This window comes from Marmota flaviventris, chromosome 4, assembly GCF_047511675.1.
Source record: "Marmota flaviventris isolate mMarFla1 chromosome 4, mMarFla1.hap1, whole genome shotgun sequence".
Lineage (NCBI taxonomy): Eukaryota > Metazoa > Chordata > Mammalia > Rodentia > Sciuridae > Marmota > Marmota flaviventris.
Genome location: NC_092501.1, coordinates 128,078,274 through 128,101,401, shown reverse-complemented (window position 1 = coordinate 128,101,401; position 23,128 = coordinate 128,078,274). Strand labels below are relative to the sequence as shown.

At 38.0% G+C, this 23,128-nt stretch overlaps 1 protein-coding gene across 2 annotated transcripts; it reads right to left on the bottom strand.

The window, feature by feature from the left end:
• Positions 1 to 356: 356 nt before the first annotated feature.
• On the bottom strand, positions 357 to 8,703 carry Nudt15 (nudix hydrolase 15). Of its 2 annotated transcripts, XM_027928875.3 has the most exons (4): positions 8,521 to 8,703; positions 4,686 to 4,882; positions 4,345 to 4,447; positions 357 to 1,381 (listed from the first exon to the last, which is right to left on the bottom strand). In XM_027928875.3, the coding sequence occupies exons 1-4, from the start codon at positions 8,679 to 8,681 to the stop codon at positions 1,297 to 1,299; spliced, it is 546 nt and encodes a 181-aa protein (XP_027784676.1). In that variant the 5' UTR covers positions 8,682 to 8,703; the 3' UTR covers positions 357 to 1,296. The 2 variants fall into 2 exon arrangements, with proteins under 2 accessions (XP_027784676.1, XP_027784677.1); XM_027928876.2 differs by lacking the exon at positions 4,345 to 4,447.
• Positions 8,704 to 23,128: the final 14,425 nt, after the last annotated feature.

Below are 23,128 nucleotides of genomic sequence, written 5' to 3'. Positions count from 1 at the left end.
TTAGCACCTTGTTTTTGCTGAGGTTGGCTTTGAACTCTTATTCCTCCTGTCTCAGCCTCTCAAGCTGCTGGGATTCAGGCATGCACCACTGTACAAGGCTCCATTATACTTTTAAAAATTACAGAGATTTTGTTTTTGTAGGATTTTTTGTTTTGTTTTGTAAGATTTCTATTTCAACTGAAACACTGTTCTATTATATCTACCCCATCTGTAGATATTTATCATATTAGAAGTTAAAACAAAATAATTTGAATTTTTATTAATCATTTTCAAATAAAAATCTAATATATGTTAACATAATTTTTTGAAAGATAACTTTTTCTAAAACAAAAAAATCATTAGTGAGTACAGTGTCACACATTTTTGCAAATACCTTTAATATCTGACTTCATATTACAAAGCAGGATTCTTATATCTGCTTTAACATTTAGTCTGTAACCATATCACACATCAAGCAGCCTATGCAAGACTCCATTGTATGCTCATAAAGGAATGAGAGTGAAAAAGTTAAATGATATCTTAGTATTATAATAATAGCTTTGGCTTTGAATACCCTGAAAGGTTCTTGAGGACCCACCTAGACCACAGTTTAAGAGCCACTGCCCTAAAGTACTCTCATTTTACATATAAGCCTACTGGATCTCAGCAGAGGAAGTGAGACACTCATAACTACATGCATGTTAATGGCAGGGTACAGATCTTAGATGGTTTGTCTCACTTCTCTTAGTTTAGGTTCTCAATCACAAACCTGGGAAATATGCCTTATTGGCCTATCCTGTTCTCTCTAGTTACAAAATTGTCACAATCTAGTACCAAAAAAGTTTTTTTAATGAAAAAGGGAAATCAACAAACATAATAAATCCTGCTATAGATATACTGTTTGAATTTAAATTATATCTGAATTTGAACTGAAACACTTATAAGGCAAGTTCCATTGTAATTATACCATGCAAACTGTAATGACAAACCACACAGGAAATATCACAGATAAATATGGAAAGCAGATTAACCACAATATCCCTATTTATCCTACATTCTGTGTCTGAAATACACTACAATGACCTATTTCAGAAAGATCTTCCCAAGGATAGTAGATATTTAAGAGAATGCAAATAAACTGGCAATCATATGGAACATTTTTAGATAAAATGAAGTTGTTCTGAAATGTATGTATTTTACATTCCCTAACTAAACCTTATTTTTGTCTTTTAAAAAATAAAATCAAGGAGTCTTCTTGGCACCTAGAGATTATTTCCCTTGTATCCTACCAGATGGTTCAAATCTTCTTTAAATGGATCATAGCCTTGCTTCTTTAAACAACGGAGTGCCCAGAAAAGTTGGTCTACTGGAGGAAATTCTTCCCATGGAACCCATTCCCAACCTAGAAAAGAAAGAGACCAAATCAATGTATTTACCTGACAGGGAATAAGCAGTACTTATTTTGGTAAGCTTTTTTTTTTTTTTTTTTTGGTACTAGGAATGGAGCCCAGGGTTGCTCAACCACTGAGCCACATCCTCAGCCCTTTTTATTTTTATTTAGAGATAGTCTCACTAAGTTGCTGAGGCTGGCTTTGAACTTGCAATCCTCCTGCCTCAGCCTCCCAAGCCACTGGGATTACAGGAACGTGCCATGGTTCCTAGTTAGTAAGCTAATTTATATGTAGAGAAAAATGAATTAAACTTAAAAGTGATCTATTAATAAACTCCAACATTGATGTTCTGCATTAGCTTAACTATACAAATACAATTTGCATTTAAAATGAATATTTTAAAGAAGAGAATGATCATGTAAAACACTGTTATTTGAATAGGAAGTTTACAAATACCACATCATGATAAACCCTGATTTAGTATTTATTCATTGTTTATTCAAATATCTGTCTCAAAATGCAAAACACTTTATATAGTATAGGTTATGCTACATTAAAATAGATCAGTTTCTTTCCCTATAAAATAAGGTAGATTACAGTATTCTTAAGTTCTCTTCCATCTCTTACCAAAAAAAAAAAAAACTAACAGAAGCTGCACAGAGGAAAAAAAATACTGTGCCTTAGAATATTTTCTATAGAAAGACAAACACAAAGGGAGCTGATTTAAAAGAATCCACTAAGAAGATCTAACAGTGTTTGTTAGTTTTAAAATGCATGAAATCCTAGAAAAAGATTCTAGGGAATGGTATTTCTTTAATGATTTACAAATAAATAACACAAAAGCACAGATACTCAGTTTTTTCATCTACACAGGAGAAACAATAACTTCCTTTTGCAGAGAATGATTATTCTGACAAAGGTGAACATACAAATATTATTATATTAGGATGTACACTTCATGTTCTAAATAGGACTTTTTATGATTACATGTTTTTACCTTTGTATGAGTGCTTTTTATTCTACTAAATATTTCTTTCTCTGCCTATGGAATACAGGTTATGTATTTTTAGTCTAATAAGGCATGAAACAAAGAAGCCATGAAATTGGTACAAATACAGAAAGAGTTGATTAGCCACCATTGACTACACACTAACTACTAGAGAGAGATCAAGAGGAATAGAGACAGAGAAAGGGAGATGACTGCCCAATAATGTGCTACAGATACTGAATTAACTGATCCTCAAGAGAGCTGTCTGTAGCTAGCGGGTAGTACATACCTGAAATTCTTAGTGAGACCATATCTCAGAATAAAATAAAAAGAGCTGATTACATAACTCAGTGGTAGAGCACCTTTGAGTTCAGTCCTCAGAACCTGGAGTGGGGTGAGGTGAAAGATTGCATGTGTGCTGAGTTTACCCCCATCTCCAAGAAAATAAAATGTTTGAGGAGCTGGAGTTGTGGCTCAGTGGTAGAGCGCTCGCCTTGCATTTGCAAGGCCTTGGGTTTGAATTGTTTCTTTAGCACCACATATAAATAAATAAATAAACAAACAAATAAATAAACAAATAGATAGATAGATAGTTAGATAGATGAAATAAAGGTATTGTGTCTAACTCCAAAAAAAAAATTTAAAAAAATGTTTGAATGATTCTCCTAATATGAACACACAGCTGTTGGAAGGATAAAATAAATGGTAAATTGAAGTAGGCTCTCCAAATCCAGGACCTGAGGAACATGGGAAGGAGACTGCATCATTACACTACAAATAAACCCACTGCTATAGTTGGTCTGAATGAGTGGATCTAACAAAAGTTCCCATGCTGGAGGCTTGGTCCCCTGTATAGTGATGCTGAAACTGAAAGGTGATGGAACCTTTATGTGGTGGGGCCTAGTGGGAGGCAATTAGGTTTTTAAGAGGGATTAATGCTTTTCTCATAGGTTCTCTATAGTATATTGTTATAAAAAGAGTGAGCCTGGCCACTCTCTGGCCTCTTGTACTCTTGTTTGCACACATCTCTTCTGTATGTGGCTGCTTCCCTTTCCCCTTCTCTGCCATGTCTTCATTTTGGAGAAACTAAATGTTTACAGGGGATGTCCAGTACATGAGACCTCTCGGAGTGTGTATGTATATACCCATATATTAAAAATACATGCATTTAAAGATTTCGATTTGTTTCTTTAGTTTCTTGAATGATACAAGGTACAAGGTATTGAACCTAGGGGTGCTTTACCACCGATCTATATCCTCAGTCCTTTTTATTTTTTGAGACATGGTCTTGCTAAACTGCCCAGGCTGGCCTTGAATTTGTGATCTTCCTGTCTTAGTCTCCCTAGTATAAGGGATTATAGGCATCAGCCACTGTGCTTGGCTTTCTTAGTTTCTTGTGGAGAGATGATACACATGAAGCCCTTAGAACAATGTTTTTGTCATTAAAGCTTTCAGAGTGTTCAATTCAATATAGAAGGTAACAGACAACTGCTTTGTCAGAGTAATCATTCTCTGCAAAAGGAAGGTATTATTTCTCCTGTGTAGATGAGAAAACTGAGGAAATCCTACACACAAAAAAATTTTCTTAAAAATCACAACCTGGGGAAAAAAAAATAAACACACACACAAAAAATGAACACTTACTGAGCGCTTATTATGTTTACTAGGTTTATATGTATATTAACTCATTTAATCCTTATAATACCCCATGTAAAGGGGTTACTATTGCCGCAAATGAGAAAAGAGGCCCAGACATTAAATAATTTTAAAAATAATAATCATTGCCCAAGGTCATAGTGCAAAGTGAAAAAACCAGGACACAAACCCAAACCAGCTGGTTTCTTATATTCCTCAGGATTTTAGCATTTCTACATATCTATATTAGCCAGTCTGTTTGGACTGCTGTAATACTTTAGAATACTTTAGATTTACTTTAGAATACTTTAGATTACGCATCTTACAGACAACAGAAATTTATTTTCTCACAGTTCTGGAGGCTGGAAGTCCAAGATCAAGACACTGGCAGATCTGGTATCTGGCAAGGGCCCATTTCCTGGTTCATAGACAACCATCTTCTCTCTGAATCCTCCTATGGAGGAAGGGGTGAGGAGTCTATCTGGAGTCTTTTTTATAAGGGTATTAATCCCATTCAGGAGGCCCTACCTCCTGTTAGCATCACCTGGGTAACAAATTTCAGCATATGAATTTTGGGGGAACACAAATATGAAGAAAATATAATCCTCTTCATATGGCAACAGAATGTAATACTCCTTCCAATGATACGTCCTCCACAAAGAAAAATGCATTATTCTATATAATTCTCTTACTTTCATTTTTTTCAGGTTCTACATTCTTTGGTTCTGAACCATGAGTCAAATCTACTTCTCCTTTCATTAATATAGTGACATAATGGTAATTCTCTTTCTCAATGAAAGAATTCACCACTGAGGCAAAGTGGACATTTTTCAGGCGAAGAGCTGCTTCTTCCCAGGTTTCCCTTTGAGCACATTCTTCCCAGGTCTCACTGGAAAACAGAAATGTACTATTGTAATCAATTCTATTTATGTAAAGTTCTTTACCACGAAATACTTGGTTAGAAATTTCTAGCACAAAGCAAATACAACTGCAATTAGTTTATACTTTAAAATGACATATCAACAACTCAGCCTTCAACATTCTGTACATCTTATATTTAGTTACCTAAATACCAGAAGGACTTCATGTTTTAAAAAATTTAACATTTAGCCAATTCAGCACTAATTCATAGGTCTGAAAGTAAGCCTGTGCAACCAGGGGGAAGTTTAGTGTATTAGTTAAGACTCTGTAGTCAACTAGACCTTGGTTGGATAAAAGTCCATTACTTGCTACTTTGGATAAGCAAAAAGAGGACTATTACCTTCTCATGGGGTTGTTATAAATGTATATGGAAGTATATTATGGCTTTTCCTACACTCACAGAATTTCAGTTTAAGCTTCAAAATGGAGGACAATAGGCAACTAGCACCTCTAAATTCTCATGAGTATAGCAGAAGAGCATGTCATCCAGGCTCACAGGTTTGCTAAGGAAGGTAAGGCTAGTTTTCTGACCCTAATCCCACACAGGCTACGTAAGAAAGGCAGGAGATATTTAGGAGGGAGTAAAGCTGAGAATTTTCAGCCTAATATGAACATTTCTCCTCTTCCCAATGAGGGGTAGACTCTTTCCAACCATCTAAATGAGAGACTCTCCAGGAGAATCAGTTGAGATTGGGTATGACTCCCAAGAAGGAGATACTGATGTGTCCCTGCCAAAGACATCATAAGCTGCAGAAACCCAGCCCTACCCCGGTGCATCAGGGCACGGGTGACAGTAGGGTAAGAATTCTTGTATAAAACTGAAATGTGTTCCTTAGATTTTCCATATGCATGTGAATACAGAGGTTGATACTTATTCCTGCCTCAGGAATTTCAAAGGTGAGACTGGCTAGAGAGGTCATTCCGTGAAAGCTTAGCAAGGAAAGGGGGCAGCAGTGAAAAATCATCATTTCTATTACATATTTCCTTTGGGCTAAGCGTATGTCACAAAAGACTGCTGGGTAATCTAACAGAAGACCCTAGCAGGAAAAAAATGCAGGGTGATGTACTAGAAGCAAGAGCTAGAGAAGGGGGACCAGTGTAAAAAAAAAAGTTGTCCCTGTCAAGGACAAAAATCCTTGTGGGATTTCCAAACAACTGTCAAACACAAACCAAGAAAGAAAGCACGAACTTGGATAGTGGATACCAACAGAGAGGGCACCAGTGGAGGGATTAAAGCTGCCCTAGTCACATAAAAAGTTCACCCCTTCTTCCTCCTCAACACACGGGAGAAGGAAAGTCAGATACAGCAGAGTGAGGAGAGGAAGAGATGGAGAAAGAGCAAAACAATGGCTTTTATTTCCACATTACAGGAAGGGATTAGACATGAGAAGTGAGACTGAAGGTTTAAACTGGCTTGGACTTTCAAATGCTTGGAAATAAATCATAATAACCAAAACATGATTTTTAATGAAATAAATAATAGAATTTACAGGAAAAGTCACTGAAACAGAGATAGGAAAAGATAACTCAAGTTTGAAGACTGTGGAAGGAGAAAAGAAACCAATTTTCTACTTGCTCCCCCATGAAGTTAGCTCATTCAGTATACAGTTATGTAAAGATCAAGTGAAAGGGTACCTGAGAGGAGCTTAGCATGCCATCTAGCGCTTCATTCAAGTACAATATTACGATCACCTGGTAACTGAGACTCCTACACTTTCTTGTGTTAAGATAGTTATCTCTAGCCATTACTCCAGTAATTATAATTCTAGACTGTGTTTAGTTTGTGATCTAAATTTGGATAATCCCACTAAATTTGGATAATAATTCTTGGTACATCAACAAAGTACAATGTGTAGCTATGTGAGCAACTGGTTCATAATCTAAGAAACTGTATTAATGGTTTATCTTAATTATCTGAAAATGATAAACATCAATGCTTTTTTTAAATTCTGAAGACCATTTAAAAAACTGTATATGCTAAAAGAACATGAATTTCATATTTTATGAAGGACAAATTCTGATTAAGCATCAGACCTATACTACTACTACTTCTTTTTTTTTTTTTTTAGTTGTTGATGGACCTTTATTTTATTTGTTTATAGCAGTGCTGAGAATAGAACCCAGTGCCTCACACATGCTAGGTATGCTCTATCACTGAGCCACCACCTCAGCCCCAGACTTATACTTCTAACTATCATTTTGTAAGAAATATGAGTGGACTAGAAAAACATGGACATAACTACATAAACTCATATTCTTCAACAAATAAATGGCATGAGCAAAAGGGGATGGAGGATTACTTTTAGAGTGAGAAATAATGCAATATGATTCATTTGATCCTGATTGGTACAAAAACAGTGAAAAGACATTTTAAAGAAAACCGAGGAGGACCATACACAGACTATCAGAAGATACTAAAGAATTATTTTGAGCCAGATGCAGTGGGCCACACCTGTAATCCCAGCAACTCTGGGGGATGAGGCAGGATTCCAAGTCCCAGGCCAGCCCTCAACAATTTAGTGCAGTCCTAAGCAACTTAGAGAGACCCTGTCTCAAAATAAAAAATATGTATATAAATTAAAAGGGCTGGGGATGTAGCTTAGTGGTAAAGCACCCCAGGTTCAAGCCTTAGTACCAAAAATAAAATAAATTTATTTTGCAGATCACACTGAATTATTTAGGGATAATATAATGGAACATCTGAGATTTCGCGTAACATTGTCTACAAAAGGAGATGTGTGAGGTCCGTATTTTGGGTGAGCAATGGAGGAGCAGTTAGATGGAACAAGAACAAGCTCTGTGGAGGTTCCTAATGATTCACGCTTTTCTCCACTTTATGTATGCTGGATTTTCAAAAATAAACTAAAGATAAAACACGCTGGATCTGGAGACTTTAGAAGACGCTGTTTAACTATTCTTGATTTTAACCTTCTCACTTCAGAATTCATTTTTTGCAACCTATGTTTTCTTCACTTTCGTACAGAACACTTAATTGCCCAACTCCCTCTGTCTGTCTGATATACTTTTTTTTTCATTGTTTATTTTTTTATTATGCTCGCTTCCCTTTTATTAGTTGTTCATGACAATACCATGATCTTGACATATCCGTCTGATATATTTTACAATCACAGAATGTCAAGGCAGACAGGAACGTTAAAAAACATTTCGCCCACCGTCCCCATTTTAAAGACGAAGAAACTGAGGGGCAGAGTCTCACTAGCTCTTTTGCTCAAAGTGTAACGCAACCAGTGGATATTAAATATACCTGTGCACGTCTAAATAGCACGGATGCCGTGCAAATGTGGTGACAACACCCGAATGCTCGAAGTTTAGAAACGCCCACTGTCCTCTCGGTGATGCCCACTAAGAAGCCCTTTTCACAGAACAATTCTCAGCAGCCACCAAGCAAGGTCAGCCTTCCTTCCTCAACCCAGCGACCCCTCGCAGCCGGCGCCTGCAGGGCGCAAAGAGGAACCCGGAAACCAGAGAGAAACGACGCGACGTCAGCGCGAACAAACGCACGTGAACGCGCACGGCGCACGCACGGCGCGAACGTGTCGTGTAGTGCACGTTCCGTTTTCCAGGGTCGAAACGGGGGCTGCTCACCCGAATTCCAAATGACCCCCTGGAAGCTGAAAGCTGCCGTCTCCAAACGACCCTTTCCTCTTCCCCAGGAGGACGCAACGAGGATGCTCGCAGCTCGTCACCACCACTCCGACCCCTACCCCGGGCCGCCGCCGCCTCGGCGGCTCAGCGCTGGCCGTCATAGGGCAGGTGGGCGGGCCTGGCCTGGCAGGAAGTGACGTGCTCCCTGCGCTCCTGCGGGCTCCAATCTCTGTGTGAGCTAGTGCTGGCGGCAGAGTCAAAACAAGAACCTCTCCGCCCTGTCTCTGGCCTGTGTCGAGGTTGTCACTACCTCGCCTGGGTTGTCAGCTTGTGAAGCTGTGTTTCCTCTTCGAGGACGGCGGACCACCAATTTAAACTAAGGCCACTTACCGTCTCTTTTTTTGAGGTAGGCTTGAAGACATAAAGAAGGAGACATGGGGGACAACGCAGGAGTGGCCAGATTTAAGTCACTTTAACATATCTTGATTACAAACAGCAATATTAAATAAATTTTTGGACCTTATCTACAGGCACATTATTGTAATGCTGTGTTCAAAAAGCAGAATGCATCAAAAACAAGAAAGGAAATAATACCCGATCCCAATAATGGACCGCCTGTCAGTAAGTGCCCCCCCCCCCATCCTCATATGATCAACTTATCTGTGAATGACTCCCCTAATCCTGGTAATGGGGAACCTGCCCAGTTACCAACACAGGAGAAGTAAAAACGACCTCTTAGAGCATATCCCTGTATTACTGATCTTACCTGTGTAAATAAGCCTCGTTAATGATAGGGGACAGACATTTAGTAGTGGGAACATGAGGTGAAGGAAATAATTTATAAACTGGGTCCACTGTGCTGACCCCCCACTCCCTACGTGCTTTCACTTTTAAAAAGCCTGAAGCCTGCCTGGCTTAAGTCAGCAAGATATGTTACATTTTTCAGCAAACTGCCTATTATCTGTAGGGGAAATGGAGGTCTGAAATGCCCATAAAAAGAAAACAAGTTACCCTGAAGTGGGGATGGGTGGACTTTCGTGACTCTTATACAGACCAGATCCCAGAACCTAGGGAGATAAGGATAATTCCTCCTGACCATAAAATCTTTTAAGAACAGGTTCCAATTAGAACTAATCAGCATGGGCCAAAGTGACTTAGAGTTGTCATGCCCTGTGGGGTCTTGAAAGTTTAATGTCATCCTGCCATCAGTCAAAAGTCAAGAGGTGGACCTGGGCAGGATTCTGGAAACTTCCCTGGGATTCCTGCCCAATAAAACTGGAGGGTAGGAGGATCATGCCTTTCCTGTCCTCTGAGAAAACCCAGTCTCTCCCTTGAGAAGGTCCCCCATTTTTTTCTTTGTAATTCCTTCTGATAAATTCATGCGTGTTATTTTGAGCTACATATCTGAAATCTTTCTGGCATGATTGAAAGAATTGGGGTGAAAGGGGCCTCTGCCCTGTAACAGTTAAGAAGTAGTTAATGTGTTCTCCAAACCCTGATTCTAAGTGCACTTCTTTCTTTCTCTAAATAAATTCATCCATCTTTAAATTCCTTTTCGCAAGGATGTAAAGGATCCTCACCACTTGAGTTGAGGTCCACTTCCCTTTTGGGGTACTTCATCAAGACCTTCATCTAGGAGACACTTTCAGCACTCATTTATTTACTCCAACCCAATGTTTATAAGATCCCTCTAAACCAGTGTTTATAAGCCTGCTTTTATAAGTAGCTGTGCCATTGTACATTGTTTTTTTCCATAAATGACCTTCTCCACACCAGAGAACTTATTTCTCACTATGTTTCAAATCAGTGAAGTATACCAGGGCAAGGACAAATTGTGTAGAAACATCCCCATATAAATTATGACTTGAGAGCACGCATAAGTGTTTTGGGGGAGTAAAGTAATTTATTTAAAAAATAAATTGTGCTAAGACAAGTTAGTTACCAATATGAGAGGGGAAAAGACACTATTTCAAATGTTTGTACATCATGCACCAAATAAAAATAAAATATAAATGAAGAAAAATCCTGCTGAATGAAAGAGCTATAACTAAAATTAAAAACAAATGACTAAATCTTGGGATGGTGAGTATTTACTTTAAAATATATAAATTTATATTTCTACTCAATGGACATGTACATTATTTAAAAAGTCAGAGGGTACAAAAATTGCATTAACAGTTCTAATCAGTAGTTCTACTTTGAGAGACATTCAGTTTTATTCTTTGAACTATTATTTCATTATTTGCATAGGTACTTCTAAGTATATGCTTATTCTGTATCCTGAAAAGTCCATTTAAAAAGTTACTAGAACAACTAAATGAGTTTAGCAAGATCATAAATTTCAAAGTTAATATACAAAGTCAATTATATAGCAAAGAATGATCAGAAAATTGGATTTTAAAACCATCTATAAAAGCATAGAAAACATAAATAAGGATAAATTTGGCAAAAGATATGTGTTCATCTTATTAAGTCTTAAAATTTAAATTAAAAAAAATATTATGATCATGGATCAGAAGATTTAATATTGTTAAGATGACAGTTATTTCCCAATTGATTTATATACATTCAGTGTAATCCCAACCAAACACCAGATGGTTTTTTGTTTCTATCCCTATTCCCCACAATGGTAGAAATTGATAACTGGCCTGATTCGAAAATTTATTTGGATATACAAAGGTTGAAAATAGTCAAAATAATTTTTTCACATGAAAAATTCAGAGGATACACACATATACACAAGAAATGAAAAGATCCTCAAATGGTACTTGGGACCATAAATAAAAATTAACACAAAATGAATTGTAGATAGAAAAACATATAAAATTTCTAGAGGAAAATCTTTGCGATTTGGGTTAGAGTTAGGCCTAGATGATATCAAAAAGCATGACATCAAAAGCATGATCCTTAAAAGAAAAATTGATAACTTGGATATTATCAAAATTAAAAATTCATGGGACTGGGTTCTGGCTCAGTGGTAGAACACTTGCTTGGCATGTGTGAGGTCCTGGGTTTAATCCTCAGCAACACATATAAATAAAGTAAAAAAATCCATTGGCAACTAAAACATTTTTTAAAAATTTAAAAAATTCATTCTCTTCAAGAGAAATTGCTATGGGTTGAGTTGTGTGGTACTTTCAGATTCATATATTGAAACCCTCCCCCCTAACATAAGATATTTTGAAAATGAGGACTAATCTAATGGGGACATCTAATTAACTTAGATGAGGTCAAAAGACTGGGAGCTCTTGTAGGATTAGGGCCCTTATAAGAAGAGATCAGAATCCTTCTACTCTGGCCCCAATCCTCCAGGTACAACAAGAAGTTGACTATACAGGAACCAGGAGAAAGTCCTCACTTTGGACTGAATTTACCAGCACCTTGATCATTGACTAAACAAACTCTAGAACTATGAGAAAGAGATATCTTGTTTATGCCACAAAGTTTGTGGTATTTTTTTATAGAGTCCAAGCTAACCAAGATGCTAAGAGAATAAAAAGACTGGGAGAAAATAGTTGCAAAGTACGTTATCTGATAAGGGAATGGATCTAGAATATATAAAAATTCTCCAAAACTCAGTAATAAAGCAACTGAAAATAAATGGTTAAAATAATCGAATAGATATTTCACTAAAAAGAGGTCGAATGGAAAATAAGTACGTGAAAATATGCTAAATGTCATGAATTGTTAGAAAAATGGAAATTTAAATTACAGTGAGATTCTTCAATGCCTGTATTAGAATGAATAAGATTACCACACACTCAAGTGCTCCCCCCCATACCCAAAACCCTGTTAAAGATACAGAGCAGTTAGAACTCTCATGAGCTGGTGGTGGGAATGCAAAATGGTACAATCACTTTGGAAAACAATTCATTGTCTCAAAACATGTTAAGTATATGATTATCATACTACTTAACAGCTCACTCCTAGATAATTACCTGAGATAAATGAAAGCTTATACAAAGATCTGTATATAGCTATTATAGTGGCTTTATTTGAAATTATTAAAAAGTGGAAACAACTCAAATATTTCTTCCACTGGTGAATCAGGGTGGTACATTCATAAATGGAAAATTACTCCACAATATAGAGGAACAAAGTTCAGATAACCACTATGACATGGATGAATTGCAGTTACATTAGGCTAAGTGAAAGAAATCAGATGTAAAAGGCTACATGCTGAATGATTCTGGGAGGAGGGGCAAAAGGTTAGTCAGTGTAGGTAATAAGTAATTGGGCCTGATCAAAAAGATAGGGGCTGGGGCCTGAGTTGTGTCTCAGTGATAGAGCGCTTGCCTGCAATGCGTGAGGCACTGGGTTTGATCCCCCGCATCACATAAAAATAAAATAAAGGTATTGTGTCCATCTACAACTAAAAAAAAAGAAAAGAAAAGAAAGAAAGAAAGATGGGGGTTGATTCAAGAGGAAAGGAAATAAAATGCAATGTCTCCAAAGCCCTTACCCCTTCTCCTGCAACTGGTTGCCAAGGCAAAAGCAAAGATAATATGGATAGGTCCAACTCTAGTCACAGAAAACAGGTCAGTGTTTGCCTGGGACTAAAGATACAGAAAAGGGTTGACTATGAAAGGGCATAGGCATTTTCTGTGGTCATTGAGGGATTCTATAAGATGGTAGTGACTTGACTATGTGTTTGTAACTGAGGATTATGTATTTAAAAGGGTGAATTTTACTATGTATATATTAAACTTCAATACATCTGACATTTTAAAAAAAGCAAAATAGAACAATGTAATGTTTGCTTGCAGAAAGGATAAGCCAGGATGTAGTTTAGCAGTGAAGAGGGTCCAGACAGTGCATAACTAAACTGTTGCACTTAATATCAAAATTTGTCATCCTTGTGAGACTGGGGCACAAGGACAGTCAGTGTAGGTAATTAAGGATTGGATCAGGAAGATGGGGGCTGATTCAAGAGGAAATAAAATGCTAATACTTCCAGAGCACTTTCCCCTCCTGCAACCTGTTGCCGAGGTTACCTGCCTCCAGGGAATTGTTCCCCCCAGCAAGGAGTTGTTAATAAGTAGTTGCTGGGTGGCTCCATTCCTGCTTGTACCCCTGGGTATCTTCATCCTCCCCCTCTTGGATCACTCTATCTTTGGGGTCACATAGGCAGAATGGGAAGAGGGGATATGAGAGTAAAGGAAATCTGAAATCTATAGAAGGAGCAGGACACCCCCCCATTCCCTTGGGCACCAACTTAGACCCCCTCTTCTGTAGAGGAGTCTCTCTCTATCTCTGTTCTATCATTTAAATAAAACTTTTGTCCTTGCCTTGGCATTTCTCTGGTGTTCAGTCTTCAACAGTGGGGATATGGGACTCAACATGAGTTTTATCTCTGGTCTCACTTGTGTGTAGAGTCATGTCTCTGAAGATTATATTTCTGGGTAAGCTAGCCTTTGCTTGAGCTATCTAGAGGCAGGCTCCTTCTCTCACTGGGCCTTGGAGGACTTGAGGGACTGGTGGTATTTATCATAGGCATTCCTATTAAAGAGAGCAGGCTGCTCCTAAAACATAGTAAGAAGTTGTGGGCTAAGAGTGTGCAAGTATGTGAGGAGGACAGCCTATGACATTCAGGATAAGTCACATTCAGTGGTTGGTTTCGAGTTTTCCTTTACTGCATTGTAATTCCATTTTATAATCCCAAAGTCTTGAATGAAGTCTGACTATATGTTACTATCTGATCTTAGCCATGCTATGAAGAGATGGAATGGACAAGAGTCTACCTTGGCATAAAGGAAAGACCAAAGAGGAACATCAATGCAGAGAAGAATTGAGATCAAGGAGGAGGTCTTTGAGTTCTGTATTCCCAGTACCCTGAGCAGGGACTCGCACATAAGTACCCCTAAATGAATGCCTGAATGAAAGCTGCTCTCTATACCAATGAAGCAGAATAGTTTCAATGTGTATACACAAGCTAGTTATTGATTTTTCCTGAAAACTTTATGCTGTATGTAAAAAGATTGCATAAGTCACATGATGCACAAATGGTTATGAAAGGAAAAGACATCGTACTGAAAAATATGAATCAGGTAAGAGAAATACAAACCAACCCATTTTAGATGTTACTCACTCTAATTATTAGAGAATCCACATATCAAATTCCCTTCTATAGGGTCCCAACCAATTGAACAGGATACACAGTAATTACTGCAGCATTAGATCCTAACAGTGTCGGAGTCCAGCTCCAACAGGGGGTCTCAGGAGACGAACGGATGGTGAGGAGTCGGCGAAAGGGGGTGGAGAAACAACACAGACACCAAAGTGAAGGTGTTGATCTCAATCTTTACTTGTGAAGTTGATCATATATACTTTTCATTTTGGCAGGCTCACAGTACTTTGTGGTACAAAACAGGAATCATTATTCAAAGAAACAAAATATTACGTAGCTACAATTAGAATAGAAGAATGTATCTTGGCTTATGCATAAGCAAGCATTTTTCCTTTCAGTTCGCGTTTTGCTTTGAGCTGTTTCTGTTTAGTTAACTTTTAATAATAGTTAGAAATGTCCCAACTATTGGCCTATACCTTGACTATTCTTTCTTGACTTACTGACTGGAACCAGTGCCATGGTTACAGCAAGTGGTTAACTTGTTGTTAATTTTAATCAAACAAGAGTAAAAGCACAAGCCATTGTGCACAGGAACAAGAACAAGTTGCCCAGTACTAAGCACTAATCTGTTTTTTAACATTAATTCTTCTTCTCTAGATTTTAATTTAATTTCTCAAAAACTTCCTTGACAGGAATACAGGGAGTTTTTCATTAGACATTAACAATTTATGCTCTACAGCTGAATCATTGCATTTAGAGCAAACAGATCTACTCTTAGAAGTAGTTGCATTAATTGGGAAAGTCATGTTTTTTCCTTCATACTTAATGGTCATATGAGAAATCGCAACTATACTTATTAAAGGAATACAAAAACAAACCAGCCCATTCCCAGAAACATACTGCGCTCCTCCAGAGGATGGACGCCTTGCGCCATCCACCTCAGTAGGGCCTTGCCATTGCCTGAGTTAGGGGAGGCGCGCAGCATAACAGAGCCTCCTTTCTAGTTTATCCACATTCTCAGCCGAAGGGTAGAGGCCCAGACACAGGGGTCCCACTTTGGCTTAACTCCAGGATTTTTCCAAGTGTGAGCTCTTCTTCCTTCCCCTTTACACAGAAATTTTGTATTCTCATTCTGCAGGATGCTGAAATTCTCCCCAAACTGACTCTGGTTCTGCTCTAATATATCCTTGTTTTAATGACAGTTTATCTGTTTATTTTCCAGTCATCTTATTTATCTGTTAAGTCTGTTCTTAAATCTGAAAGTTATCCTATCTTACTTAGCAATTTACACAAAATAAAGATCTCCTCCTTGAAAATATTCCTAGCAATGAATTACTAACAGGACTTCCTTTACTTTCCTGAAAGTTACCTTACTAATACAGTTAGGATAGAAGGTGAAATGATTCAATTAAGGTAATGTTGCCGAATTCCTCCTTCCTTCACTCATAACACCTCAGGGCACTGATTTGGGAGAGATCCCACGGTAGTAGCATCTATTTCTTCATTCTACCCTGCCCTACACAACCTTGTCCTGAGTGAATATTCTTGGTTCTTCTCCTGCCTCAGCCTCTGGCTTGAACTGAACCAGTTTCTTTTTCCTCCTTCCTCTTGGCAAGTCCCTGCGTTTGACATTTGAAACTCAATATAATTTAAAACCTACCTTGCAGTTTTCTGTAGTACTGTATGGTGCCTATTATAACTGAATTGATATGAAAAGCTCAGTATTTTTTTCCAGTAGTAAGAGGAAAAATGAGGAGGAGGAAGAGGAGGAGGAGGAGAGGGAGGAGGGGGAAGAGGAGGAGGAAGAGGAGGATTATTGCTTTGCTAGCAAAGGAGAAACAGAAGGGACTCCTGCCCCAGAGGCTATGATTCTATCAGCCAGCAGGAACAGTGGACTTTTAAAGAAGGGACATAAAGGCTACATTCCAGTTGTTCCCTGACGGGAGTTATATTTCATTTATAGCCTTGAGAGATAGCTGTTTCTTAGATCACAGGTGCTACCCACAAGTCTGGATTCTTTCATTCCTGTGGTCTGTGAGCCAAAGGACAGATAACTCTGGAGGACACATTACTCAACCTAGGACTGGAAGAAAGTTAATCTTGCTTTCCCTGTGATTACAGTGGGGGGGGGGAAAGAATGAGGAAAGAAAAAAATGTTAATTTTATTTATTATTTTTTTTGCCATGAACCTTGTCTCAGAACAATGTTTTTTGTTGTTGTTGTTGTTTGTATGTGGTGCTGCGGATCAAACCCAGGGCCTTGCATGTGCTAGGCGAGCACTCTACCACTGAGCCACAACCCCAGCCCTTAATTTTAAAAGAAGCAGAAAGGGTTATATTGAAAGCATGAAGTGGGCCCCTGTTAGAAAATCACATATTCAAATTATACCACAATTCAGATGTCCAAAGAAAATGATCTCTTACTCTCTCTCTGTCTGGCCTTTCCCCCAACATTCTTCATCACTAGCTGAAATGTGAGTCTGTGCAGAATTAATTAAATATTCATTATGATTTAACTTGGTATAATCAAATAATGTAATCAGTCCCTTTAAGTCATGTTCTGTCTTGATAAATGATTGAACTTTCAGCTTTATCTTCCTTGTGTTTCTTTACTACAGATGCCCTAGATGTATGAGGTTTTTGTTGTGGCTCATACAACATTGTAATGCTTTGAGAAGAAAGTATCATTTAATTAATATGGATTCAGCATGGATTCCATAGACCAGCAAGGGATCAATCCGTTACTCATTTTCAAAGTGGCTGTACAATTTTGCATTTCCATCAGTGATGTATGAGAGTTCCAGTTTGTTCTACTTCATTGCTGACACTGGATATCACCAGTCTTTTTAATTTTAATCATCCTAATATGTCTGTAGGAATAATTCATGCCTATGGTTTGGATGTGTCACCTCCAAAATTCATGTGTTGGAAACTTACTCCCCAGTATGACAATACTGGGAGGTAGGGCCAAATAGGAGGTATGTCAGTCTTGAGGGCCCTACCCTCATGAATGAATTAGTGGTACTATAAAAAAGTGCCCTCTCTCTTCTTCTCTTTTTTCCATGTGAGGGCATGGTGTTCCTCTCCTCTGCAGAACTCAGTGCTCAAGGTACCATTTTTGAAGCAGAGAGACTGGGCTTTAGTGTGCCAGTGCCACTTCTCAGCTTCCATAACAGGGACAAATAAATTTCTGTTCTTTACAAATTACTCAATCTCAGGTATTTTGTTATAGCAGCACAAACCAGACTGAGGTACTCGTTGTGATTTTAACTTGCATTTCCCTAACAATGATGATGTTGTTAATTTGTGTGTGCATGTATTCTTGTTTGCCATTCATTTATCTGCTTTAGTAAAGTGACGTTTAAAATCTTTTGTACATTTTTAAAAATTGATATTTGTATTCTTACTTTAGAGTTCTTTATTCTAGATGAAGGCTCTTATCACACATTTGCTTTGAAAACTGGATGAGATCAGCAAGGGAATGAGTGCATTTAGAAAAGGGAAATAGTTAAAAAACCAACAAAGGGAGCTAGGGTTATAGCTTAGTAGTATAGCGCTTGCCTAGCATGTGTGAGGCAGTGGGTTCCATCCTCAGCACCATGTAAAAGAGTAAAATAAATATAAAAAATTTAAAAAAACAACAACAAAGGGAAACTAAGGAGAGTCCTAAAATATGAAAAGAAAACTAGGGGATGATAGTGTTCCAGAATCTAAGTTCAGAGAATGTTTCAGGGATACTGATCTTCTATGTTCAATCCTCCAGTGGATACTGTGAAGTGAGAAAAGTAGACCATTTGATTTAGAAGTGTGGAAACCAAAGGCAAAAGTAGTTTGGATACTTGAGTAAGTACAATTTTGATGAAATGCTAGAGAACTAGAAAGGCTCCTCTTGTGATTATTACAATCATGAAGAATTATGAATGGATTAGTAATGGGAAGAAGAATAATGGATTTAAAGTGGAATTAAACTCTTCAAGAAAATGAAGGTATGTTAATCAGTGTAAAATTCAGTTGTAAAAATATCAGGAAAGTGGCTTAAAGAATAACAACCAAGAAACTGGGGTTGTGGCTTAGTGGTAGAGCACTTTCCTGGCATGTGTGAGGCGCTGGGTTTGATTCTTAGCACCGCATATAAATAAATGAGCAAAATAAAGGTCCATCAATGTCTAAAAAAATATTTTTTTAAAAAAGAACAACAACCAAAAAAAATGTTTCTTTTTACTAACAAATTCAATGTGAAAGGTCTATGTTGGTGCGGTAGCTCTGATGCCCAGGATCTTCTAGGGACCCAGTTGCATACCAGTAGTTACTGTCAGCTCCCAGGGCTATATCAGGGTATACATAGAACAGCACTGAGCAGTCTGCTGAGATGTCCTTGCTTATTATATGCCATCTTTATGGTAGATATTTTTGCTATGGTCTTCACTCCCTTTGAAGAAAATCTTCTAAACTTTCAACACTATTCATGAGCCAGGTTTTGAAATTCCTTATCTTGTCCATTATACAAGGTTCCTGTCAAATTTAGGACAATCTCAGGATTAGGGGTGAGGATAAATATATGGCAGGCTACACACATATTGAGGAGGAAAAAGAAGAGCAGATAATTATTTCATGGCAAGGCAGAAAAGAAATATGGTATTGTGGGGAACATTCTGCAATTAGAGTCAGAAAATCTAGTTTTGAATGCAACTCCATTGCTTATTAGCTAAGACTGTAAGCAGAGTATTTCAGTGAGCTCAAAGGCTGTTTTCTTGTGTGTGTGAAAAAATATACAGTATTACCTACAATCTAAAAAGTATTATAAGGAACAAATGAGGTAACCCATGAGAAATTGTATGATAAGTTGCTATTCAAAACCACATTTGGGGGGTTGTTCTCAACACTTATTTATGACTTGACTAATTTCTTTCTACAGTGTTTTGTCTAGAGGTTCTCAAAGTGTGGTCCACAGACACTTGGGGGCCATGAGACCCTTTCAGGGGATCCACAACACCAAAACTGTTCTCATAATAGTACAAAGATATATTTATTTTGCCCTATTATTTGCATTGATGATAAAAAGCAGTGGTGGGTAAAATTGCTAGAGCTTAGCAGGAATCAAGACTATGACATAAAACCATTCAATTATTATTGAATCCCTCACCACCATACCCATGCAATATAAGAAGCATACTAATTTTACCTAAGATTTTCCTTAATGAAACAGTAAAGATTAAGTCCATTAAAACAATCTATAAGAACATATCTGTTCAATCTTCTGTGTGATGAAATGGAAGATGGTTCATACCATGTTTAAAGTGTATAATTTGATAAACTTGACATAAATACACAACTGTGAAATTATCACTGCAATCAAAATGGTAAACATGTCCATCACTCCCAGAAATTTCCTCCTGCCTCCCACTCCTCTCCATTCTAATAGGTATGTAGTGCTCTCTACAGTCATTTTAAGGTGCATTTCTCTAAGGACTAATGGCATTAACCATCTTTCATGGATTTACTTGTATCTTTTTAGTGAAGTATTCATTTTATGATACTAAGTACCAAGTACATTGAATTATTTCTAAAGCTACCTTTATAATCAGGAAAAAATAAATGTTCATTCATTGTAATAAAATTTTAAAGACTTACAAAAGTAAGAAAATTTCCCATAATCCCATCAGAAATTCAAACATAATTATACTGCAGTTTGTTGTTTTTCCTAGTCTATCCCATAAACAGCTTAGTCAATCCTTTTGTTTGTTCATTCATTCAACAAACATCTGTTGTCTGTGTGTTGAAAGCCAGGTGCTCATCTAAAAGGGACCAAAGCCCTGAGCAAAGCCCTGCTGTCCTGGTGCTAATAGCAGCAAGATCATTTTGCCTCATACCCATGAGTCCCTTTTCACTTAATTTTCATCTCATACTGGTTTTTCTCTTTTTTAAAATTTAGTACTGGGTAATGAATCTGGTTACATGAAGCATTTTTAAGACTGCTATATTTTGCAAAATTGCTTTCCCAAAAGATGTTCTAAGTTTCTTACCTCTCCCCTCAGCCATGGATAGAGAATGGATATTTTTATAAAGTAGTTCCACAGATGGATTACTTGCCCTCTTCCTGCCATTCATTCACTTATTGTACTTATTGCAGAAAGGCTGATGGAAAAGGACAAGCGACCATGGAAGGAGCATAGGTGGGGAGCTGGCCTCCATAGATGTAATGTAGCCCTGTGCCTGCCTTGTCCTTTCTGGACTGTGAACCCAGGCAGGTCCCTATTCATACTGTACACCTGCAAGATCTCTCAGTCTGTCATACTTGTACCTGTCTGACTACACAGACAAACTTCTTGCCATCTGCCCTCTGAAGGAAGACAGTCCATTGAAAACATCATCACCAAGCTTCTATTAGGTCTGCAGAGTGTCTGGAGTGGAATTGGAGCTGTGGCCATAGACACACAGGACATGCTGATTAACATACTGCCAGGGTTAGCCATCCATCTTGGGGCTGCAGCTGGCCTCCTCTGCACTGAGTGTAGCGGCAGTCACCGTGATGGCAGCACCTGCTGTCAGATGGGCAGGCCAGCAAGTGGGTGCAGGCAGGGAGCTCTCCTGGCCATCCTCCCTTGTCAGGACTATGGGTGAGTGAAGACTCCTAAGGACCCAGTGCCCTTCAGCCAAAGTTTGATTTCAAGGCTGGGAAAGAATCCCACTGGCCCTTGTGTGCTCTGCATAGCTTCTATCCTTGGCCATGCTCAGGCAGGGTCCCTACCTGATGGCTTCACTCTCTGAGTCTCTGGGTCCAGCCTCGTATGTCACCATTTTTACTTCAAAAAAGGACTGACCAGCTGGGGATGGTGGTGCACGCCTATAATCCCAGCTCAGGAGGCTGAGACAGAAGGATGGCAAGCTCAAGACCAGACTCAGCAACTTAGTGAGTCCCTAAGCAACTTAGACTGTTTTTAAAAAAGGGGGGTGGTGGGCAGTGGCTTGGGATATTGCTCTGTGGTAAAGTGCCCCTGGGTTAAATCCCCAGTGCCTGAAACAAAACAAATAATAAGGACTGTCAGACAAACTGATTTTCAGACTTAGGTATCTGGGAGACATTGTCTCAAAAATCAATAAAGTGAATCTGTCATTTCAAGGTAAACAACTGATACTATTTCTTGCCAAAATGGCATAATTCAAACTTTCAAGTGAATGTTAGAATTTTGGAAACTTATTTGCCACCCTAAGCTTTACAACTTCCTAATATGTAAAGGCTTTTATAATGATATGAGATGACTATGTGTATCTGTATGTATACATACATGTGTACACAAACACACACACACATAAAAATGTGTGTGTGTGTGTGTGTGTGTGTAATACTGTAATACTGGGGATCTAACCCAGTGCCTGTGCATGTTAGGCAAGCACTCTACCACTGAGCTACATCCTCAGCCCAAGATGGTGATCTCAATGAATGTCATTTTAAAAATATTTTATGGGGCTGGGGTTGTGGCTCAGTGGTAGAGCGCTCACCTAGCACATGCGAGGGTTCGATTCTCAGCACCACATAAAAATAAATAAAGAAAGATATTGTGTCCAACTAAAAAATAAATATTTAAAAAAATATTTTATAATGGAATATGTCCACATTGAGAAGGGCTACATAACTCAGTGAACCAGTACTTTTCCCAAATAATCATTGGTGGTACAAAATTATAGATGGGTAAAGATTCATTCAACATTCACAATAGACCAGTGGATTTTAAAGTAACAGGATGAAAAATTTATTGGTATGATTTTAGATTCTACAGTGAAGCAAATCGTAAGAAACTAGTAATTACCAAGTTTTGGTATCAAAGACATATATATTCCCTTTTTCTTAACTATTTATTTGTACATATTTCTTCATGTATTTCATCCCAGACGTATTATAGCCAGAATCTAGCTGTCTTCTACTGACAGCTATTTAGCATAAGTTCTTTGTGGGTATAAATAAATTTAAGAGTTTTTAAAGAACCCTTAGACCAAAATGTTTGAGAACTACTGTTTGGTGCTGGTTTGTATTTCTAGATACTTACAGCAGGGGTTCCTCGTTTGGAATTCTTGATGATTCCCAGGACCCACACAAAGAGTTGTGGCTACACCAGCTGGCACTGTTACTATTCATAGAAGATGGAGTGGACACTGGAGCCTTTTCTTGCCTGTCTCTGTCCTTCACTGAAGGTGCTAATGGGCCAATGAGTGGAGCAGCCAGGCCTGTGGTTACAGAGAAGACGTCCTGTGCTTCAGTGAGATTGGTTTCCAGTTGTAAAGCCAGCTGGAAATGTCTGATGGAGACTTTTTTAGATAAGCTTTCCTAAATAAGTGAATAATTTAAAGACTCATTCACAGATAAGATTTAGGCGTAATTTCTTTCTTTCTTGTTTTTTTTTTTTTTTTTTTTAGATAATGTGCACAAGCTTAAGGTTTATTATTTTAGGTGAACAGAACAAGAATAAAGATATCAAAGTGGAAAGAATGCAGTCATCTTGATACTCTCACTTCAACCAAAATGATGATATTATCCCATGTAAGT